Source organism: Elephantulus edwardii, unplaced genomic scaffold (genome assembly GCF_000299155.1).
Source record: "Elephantulus edwardii isolate Elephantulus edwardi_28Jun2011 unplaced genomic scaffold, EleEdw1.0 scaffold00241, whole genome shotgun sequence".
In the NCBI taxonomy this organism is placed as follows: Eukaryota; Metazoa; Chordata; class Mammalia; order Macroscelidea; family Macroscelididae; genus Elephantulus; species Elephantulus edwardii.
The window spans coordinates 740,618-748,992 of record NW_006399991.1 but is presented as its reverse complement, the minus strand read 5'-3'; the positions used below and the strand labels follow the sequence as shown (position 1 = coordinate 748,992).

The 8,375-nt window shown below is 40.0% G+C and overlaps 1 protein-coding gene across 1 annotated transcript in view; it reads left to right on the top strand.

Annotated features, from left to right (window-relative positions):
- Nucleotides 1–8,375, top strand: part of BUB1 (BUB1 mitotic checkpoint serine/threonine kinase) — a 75,537-nt gene that overhangs the window by 30,553 nt on the left and 36,609 nt on the right. Inside the window, exons 11-16 of the mRNA XM_006898945.1 lie at nt 531–616; nt 1,734–1,862; nt 1,954–2,046; nt 3,186–3,285; nt 4,087–4,168; nt 5,736–5,910. Coding sequence (XP_006899007.1) covers nt 531–616; nt 1,734–1,862; nt 1,954–2,046; nt 3,186–3,285; nt 4,087–4,168; nt 5,736–5,910 — 665 coding nt within the window. The remainder of the gene's footprint in view (nt 1–530; nt 617–1,733; nt 1,863–1,953; nt 2,047–3,185; nt 3,286–4,086; nt 4,169–5,735; nt 5,911–8,375) is intronic.

The window sequence follows — 8,375 nt, the reverse complement described above, 5'->3', positions numbered from 1 at the left end:
TGTGGTGCTGGAGAATAGTATTGAGGGTACCGTGGACTGCTAGGAAAACAAACAGATTCATCCTGGAGAGGGTTAAACTGGGTTGCTCCTTGGAGGCAAGGATTCTGAGGCTTTGTCTGACACACTTTGGACATGTTGTAAGGAAGGACCAGTCCTTGGAGAGGGACGTCATGCTTGGGAGAGTGGAGGGATGATGCAGGAGGGGAAGGCTCTCTAGGAGGTGGATTGATTCCGTGACTGGGGTAATCAGGATGGGTGTATCGGAGGCTGTGCAATTGGCACAGGACAGAACAGAGTTTAGAGTTATTGTACATAGGGTCGCTATGAGTCGCAAGCAACTCAATGGCACATAACAACAACAACAAGCTGATACTCCCCCCACACACACACCCTTCCAGGCATAATTCTTTATCCAGAGAATTACCTTTCCTAGAAACATGTCCAAAGGATGAAAGGCAAAGCTTTGCCATCCTTGCTTCTAAAGAACCCTCTGGTTAGAGATGCTAATGCCAAACATTTTTATTTTTTAGTGTGTCTCAAGAGTTTTCTCTTCCAAAATGTGTGACTAAAACGACTCATGAATTCAAGTTTCAGAGTGAAGCAGAGATAAAAGAAGGTGAGCTCTAAATGTGTTTCTAGCATATATCCCCCTACTCCTTTGGGTGGGCCAGAGGTTCTTCACAGGTTTAGATCCTCATGAACCTGGGTGTTGGTGTGCCCTTCTTAAACTGTAGAGGATTCTGGAAGCCTTTGGTCATTTCCAGTAAAGGTAAAAACTCACTTATTAATTTCTAATTAGTGACTAACTTAATAATTTGTGGTGACTTTCAGTTAACATTCTTAGCAAAAAATCTACTTGATTCTATTCCATTAGATGCATTTATAAACAAGATAAATTTTTATAAATTAAATAACCTATTTACTTTGTCCTCCCTGTGTAACTGTGACCTGCTTTTCATTAACAATTTAATGAGCAGCAGAAATTTAGAAACAGACACCTGGAGAATTATTTAGCCAGAACATTCTGACCTCCCACCTGATTCAGGGCATTTTTTGGTAACGGGGTTACCATTGTGAACAGGACACACTCAAGTTCTACCGTGTGGAAGAGAAAGAAAGTGTCAGGGTTATGGCTGGAGGGGTTGGGATTCTGGAGACACTGACTCAGGAGGGCCCCACTAAGAAGCTAATGTCCAGGTAAAGAGCTGGAGGCATCGATCATGGAAAATCTGTTTTGCACAGAGGTCTGAGGTGACACTATTCCTAGTGTATGAAGAGCAGTAAATAGGTGCCATTGGAGTAAGCAAGAGAAACAGGAAGATGAGCTGTAGGAGAACCTAGGCTTGTGTAGGCAGGTCTTGTGCCCCTTTGTCTCTACTACACTTGATGGTCATGGTCAACCATCCCTAAGGTTTACAGTGGAATTTGGTAGTTAACAGATATGACTTGAACTGCAAGAGAAATAAATATGCTATTTGGTATCATCTTAGACCCAGTCACTTAGTCTCTTCATACCTTAATTCCTTTTTTTATAAAAGGACAGCTCAGGCCATACCTACCTCATTGGACTGTTACAAAGATAAAATGAAAGTATTAGAGTAATTGAAGTCTTTAGTGGTAATTATTGACAATAATGAACTACCTTAATTGTAATAAGTTACCTAAATTATATGTCTTGATAATTATTCTGATTTTTCTACTGATGTTAACTTTTGTCCCAGTTCCTTTCATAGCACATGATGCACCCAGGTATACTAACACAAGTTCCTTTCATACAACTCCAAACTCATCTCTGGGATTGGTTCAGGCAACACCATCCAAAGTACAGCCGTCACCCACTGTTCACACAAAAGAAGCATTAGGTAAAGCATTGAGTTCGAATGTAGCATCTTTTACTAAATGAATGGAAGCCTCTGCAACCATGCTCATGGTTATTCTTTCCCTTCTTTTAAGGTTTCATCATGGATATGTTTCAGGCTCCCACGCTTCCTGATATTTCTGATGACAAAGATGAAAATGAAGATGAGTTTGAAGCCCAATTTCAAAGTAATGTCCTTTAAGCCTGTTAAGTGTGTAGCATTGTAGGTGTATGCCACAGGGAATAGCAGAGATTTTGTGAGGTATGGGCGTCCTGGAGACTCAGTGGCTAAGAGCTCGGCTTCTAACTGAAAGGTCAGCGTTTTGAATCCACCACCCTGTGAAGATCGTAGGCAACCTGCTCCTACAGAGACTTAGAGCCTTGCCAGCTCTCTGAGCAACGGTACTGTCACCTAGGTCCTGCTGAGTCAGGCTATAGGTTGCATTCTGGTACACAAGATGTACCCTGCTCTTAATTGTCACACAGGACAGGGGAAATGTGTGAAATAAGGTTATAGCCATATTTGGCTGGATAAGATTACTGTGTGTTGAATGGGTTTGTTTTATTTTTAAAAAATAAGAGTAGATGCGAAAGAAAAACACATCCATAGATAGGCCTGGCAAGGAAGGACTTACACTTGAGGTGTGACTTGAGCCTTTCGTGGTAGAGGAGAAGGGAAGCATGGGCCAGAGTGTTGGAGGTACTGGCAAGTTCACATTTGTCTAGAGTTAGGATTTGTGGTTGAGCCAGAGAGACTGAATAAAATATCAAAGTAAAGAACTCAGCCAGTGCTGTCTAGTAGATCTAGCTTATGGTGGCCTCCAGCAACTTTCCAGCGCCTTACATCTTTACCAAAGAGGAGAGCCTGAGCTTTGGCCCATTGGGGCTGCTATTGAATTTGGCCCACTGACCTTTTGGTTAGCTGCCCCACAGGCAACAGACTGCACATCAAGGCCACTTGAATAATAAAGAAAAAGCAGACTCACTGCTGTCCACTCCCAGTAACAGGGAGGATCTAATCATGCTTGGCAAGATGAAATGGGAAGTAAGCTAAGAGATTTCATTCCTGCATCTGATAAATGGCAAACAAAACACTGAATGCTTTTATTAAGTGGATTGTGTAACAGTGACAATGTTTTGAGAGAATACTACATGGCAGTGTAGTGACAAGCTAAGCTAACCACTGTGACCATATATAAATCACTTCACACTAAGAAATGACTTAATACTTAGCATTATTCTTTGCCTTTCTTATGGTTGAAGTTTAGGATAAATGATAATGACTTCTAATATGATAAATAAGATTTTTTTTTTAATTGTGTCCCAGGAAATGCACAATCATCTGTTTTGGGGGAAGTCAATAAAATTATCTCTTCTATGTCATCTGCTTTTCCTGTATTTGAAGATGGAAACAAAGAAAATTACGGGTAATGAAGCAGCTGATTAATTTAGTAGAGATATATTTTGGCATCATAGCTGCCTAGAGAAGTTGACAAAGCCCCTCTAGTGGTCAAAGGGTTAATAAAGGAATGTTGACCTGTCACTCAGATGGTCCCAGTTTACTACCGATTGATCTTGTGAGAACATAGATAGGCTGGGTGCTGCTAATTTTCTTGAGATGTATATTACTGTGTGGGAGTTCTGAGAAAAGGCAGGCACACTATAGCACAAGCATGCATTGAAAAAGGAAAACCAAATAATTTAAGAATATGCTAGAACACAGGAATCCTATGCATTTGAAGTTGAATTAATTCATCAAGAAGGATCTGTACGTACTTTGTTTCCGCAGGAATGACAGAGTAGGAAAGGAGGTTATACTGGAAAAATTTGCAGAGAGAATGTGTTTTAACAGCTGAGGGGCATTGTAACGAACAGCCATATCTAGAGGTAGCATGGGATAGCTCCAGAATTTTCCACGTTAACATTTGAAATCATACATGGAAAGAGTATGGCCCTCTCACAGAGGATTTCCATAACTAGACTAAACATTGAGGAAGAAATACAAAGTTGTAAGGCAACCATGGCATGCTACTGCCATAGGTCCTGTTTATTGGAAATTTCTACCTTCAATCAAGCAATTCCAGCTTTGCTTTGACTTAGTCTCTCTAGAACTGCTTTAAAATCAAGGAGTATCTAACTCATTACATAGAGTCAAGGAAGAATTTGTCTTGTGTTCTCACTTAAGTAAGCATATTTTACTATGGGTAATTTTCCACATTTCTTCTTAGATTACCACAGCCTAAAAATAAATCCCCAGGAGCTAGGACCTTTGGAGAACGCCCCGTGAGCAAACTTTGTACCAAGCCAAATGTAAGCAAAGCCCTCTGCTTCCGCGATGTGACAAGTCTGACTCCTTCCTCTTTAGTTTACCTCCTGATTATGACAGTGTGATGAGTCTGTACAGATGAAGTTATCCTGAAAAGTGCAGTTTTATAAAATCAATGTGTGTCTTATAGAAATGCTAGTGAAGAAATAAACACATCTGAATTAAATTGGAATGGTCTGTCAGTATACCTCAGCAAGCAAACATTGTATGTCTCTGATCTCCAGTGCAGTTCTGTTAAGATGGTCTTATGTCCAGCTCATGTTCAGCCCTCTCCTAGACCTGAACATAGTTACTGTAGTGTACTTTTATCTCTGCTCAGCTCTTTTGCAGAAAGCTGGTACTATACTCACACATTCACTCTTGCTGAGGATATGTACTAAACTCCGATGTTTTAATTCTAGAATAGGTTCTTCTGAATAAGCAGGTTATCCAATCCTCTAACCTTTCAATTGAAAGTCTAACTTTTTTTCCCCCCCTTAAAACTATCCCAACTTATTTCAAATGCAAAGGCATTACTTCATAGGAATGTTATACTAAACAGATTCAGCCATGTGTACTTAGACTAGAGAAAAACACCATACATTTTCTTGGCCCAAACCCTAAGCCCTTGTTTTATTCTGTGTCCACCTTAGGAGATTTTGCTCCAGAGTTAGTAGAGATGTGTTAGAATGTTTAAAATTGTGCTTTGTATGTATAGAAACATAGTGTTTCATGAGCAATTAAAGGGGTTCATAAAATGTGTCATTTCTCGATTTTTACACAGACTCTAAAATTTTACTTCTACACTAAAAGATAAATTGTTATTCTAGGCCTGAGACAGAAACAATGAAAGAAGATATGAATGACATATGGGTATGTCAAAAACAAACCTGAGCAAATCAGTGGTCAATGTTGGAACAATTTGAGCCAAACAGAAATCTAATAAAATAGTAGGGATTATAATCTATGAGAGGGTAAAAACCCAGCACTATCCAGAGAGATGTAAATATATGATTGAGAAAGGATGATTCTTCCTTGCAAAGAAATACCAGATTACTGATGTAAAAGCAATGAGTGGCAATAGAGAAACATCCCTAGAAGTTCACAGTAGTAAGTGCAACTGAGAAGATGTACAGGTGAGTTCCAGAATCTGCATGAAGCTTCCATCAACAGGAGTATCTATCTGCATAGCCTCAGCCTCACTGCCTGGAGTCAGTTGTGAGTCACGGTGACCTTCCACCAGTCCTTCCTTGTATGGAGATGCTGGTGGATTTCAACCCCTGGAAACACAAAACCTTCAGCCAGCACAACTCACTGGTATAGCTCTCCAAATAGTACTTACTGAGCGAGCTTTAGTACGTGTCCACAAGCTCTCTTAATTTCCTTCAACTTCGTTAAGTGACTTGATTAAGTAAACTAACTTAGTGACTTGCTTAAGACAAACGGGAAAATAATAATTGTATTTATTTATTTTTTTTAAAGCTCTTTAAAAAATACTGTTATGTTAACTTTCATGGATGAAAAAAATATTGTTGGATTATGTAATTTCCCCCCCATTTGATTCTCTTGTAGGAAGTGCCTCATACTGAAGAGTTTATGGATGATTCAACCATATGGGGTATCTCTGGGAACAAAACCCTGGCACCCATTCCTCAGAGCGTGGTAGACTTTACATCTGCAGCTCAGCTTGCATCTACTCCATTCCACAAACCCCTAGTGGATTCAGGGAACCTTCTAGAAGATAAAGGTATGTGTAATACTATTTTAATGTCTATTTTCTTCTACCTTTGACGGTTCTGTACAGATTCTTGAAAATTCTACATGGATAATTTGAAATTCAGAAAATGTGGTATTCGTTATAGTACTATTATATAATAATATTCATTATATTATTACCTGTATAATTTTTCTCTTTTCATATGCCTTCTCCATAAATTCTACATTTTTAAAATTTAGTATTTAGGTTGTAGATTTAACAGGGAAAACCTCTCAGCATTGACATTCAAATAGCACAACCTTTACCCAGTTGTCTGCTGTCACAGCCATCAAGTTGGCCCCTGGCTATTGATGGTGACTCAGTGTCCAGTTGAACAAATCACTGTATGGTACAAAAAGCTACACTGAAGATAAGCCAAAAAATAAAGCCCCAGGAATTATTGAAATAACAGTTGACAGGAACAGCCCTGGATGTGCTCACTAGGCTGTCTCAGGAAATCTAGAAGACAGCTACCTTACCCACTGACTGGAAGAGATCCATATTTGGTTTCGTTCCCCCCCAAAAAATGATTCAACAGAATGTGGAAACTTGCACAGTGTCATTAATATTGCAAAATTGTGTTGAAGATTATTAAAAAACAGCTATGGTAATAAATATTACTTACTGGTATAGCTGTCACCTGGCAAAGAACTTCCAGATGTTCAAGCTGGATTTAGAAGAGGCTGTGGCACCTGAGATATCATTGCTGATGTCCGATTGATCTTGGCCAAAAGCAGAGAATGCCAGGAGAATGTCTTTCTGTATTTTCTTTTCTGTGCAAAAGCATTTGACTGTGGATCACAACAAATTATGACTTAACATTGAGAAGAATGAAAATCCCAGAGCAACAAATGATATTTTCAGATCGTTACCTGTTTAGTTAGCATCACCTTATAAAATATATATGGCTAAGGGGTTCTGATGGCCTAGTGGCAAAAAGCTGTGCTTCAGTCTCGTAGATGTGTGGTTCAAATCCACCAGATGCTCCACTGGAGAAGGAGGAGCAGTCTCCTCCTGTGCCAGTCAGATCCAACTCCACAGTACACAACACGAGAGAAAAAAGCATATATCATTTAGGACCTCTTTTATATTTTCATGACTGATATATTAGCCAAACTGTATCATTACTGTTGTTATTGGATGCTATCAAGTAGATTATAACACACCGTGACCCTCTTGAACAACAGATCTAAACCTTGTCCTGTCTCATGCAATCCTCACACTTCCTGACATACTAGAGCCCAATTGTGACAGTCACTTTGCCAGTCTACGTGGTTGAGGGTCTTTCTCTCCTTCACTGACCCTCTGTCTTTCCAAGCACGATATCCCCCTCTAAGGAATAGCTTCTAGCAATAGACTCAAAGTGTGTGAGGGAAGCTTTATTATCTTTGCCACCAGGGAACCCTCTGGCTGTTCTTTCTCCACAATATATTTGTTTTTTCTTTCGGCCATCCATGGGATGTTCAGTAATCTCCAACTTCACAGCTCAAAGAAATCAATTCTTCAGTTATCCTTTTTTATTGTCCAGCTGTCAAGTGCATAGCAATTTATCAGAGGACCATGGCTTGAATCAGATGCACCTTAGTTCTAAAACTGATGTCATTGTTACTCAATAATTTGGAGACGTCCCTAACCACATACTTTTCTCAGTGCAATACATTTCCTGTTTTCCTGACTGCTGTTACCAAGGGTGTTAATTGTAGATCCAAGTAAGGTGAAGCTGTTGACAATTTCAATCTTTTCTCCATCTATCATGATGTTGCCTATCATTCCAGTGGTATAAATCCTTGTTTTTTGGATGTTGAGGTACAATCCATATCGAAGGCCGTATTCTTTGATTTTTTTGCAATAAGTACTTCAAGTTCCTCTTCACTTTCATCAAGCAAGTTTGTGTCATCTGTATAATGCAGGTTACCAGTGAGTCATCCTCGAATCTTCAAGCCACATTCTTCTTCATAGAGTCCAGCTTTTCAAATAATTTGTTCAGCATACAGATTAAATAGGTTGTTGTTGTTGTTATTGTTATGATTGTTAATGTGCCATTGAGTCGCTTGCGACTCGTAGTGACCCTATGTACAACAGCCCTAAACCCTGCTCTATCCTGTGCCAATAGCACTGCCTCCGACACACCCATCCCGATTACCCCACTCATAACTGAATCAATCCACCTCCTAGAGAGTCTTCCCCTCCTGCCCTGGCCCTCCACCCTCCCAAGCATAATGTCCCTCTCCAAGGACCGGTCCCTCCCTACAGCATGTCCAAAGTATGTCAGACGAAGCCCCAGAATTCTTGCCTCCAAGGAGTAGCCTGGTTTAACCCTCTCCAGGATGAATCTGTTTTATTGGCAGTCCATGACACATTCAATACTCTTCTCCAGCACCACAGCTCAAAGGCATCAATTCTCCTTCTATCCTCCCTAGTCATTGTCCAACTCTCTGATGCATAGCAAGTGATTG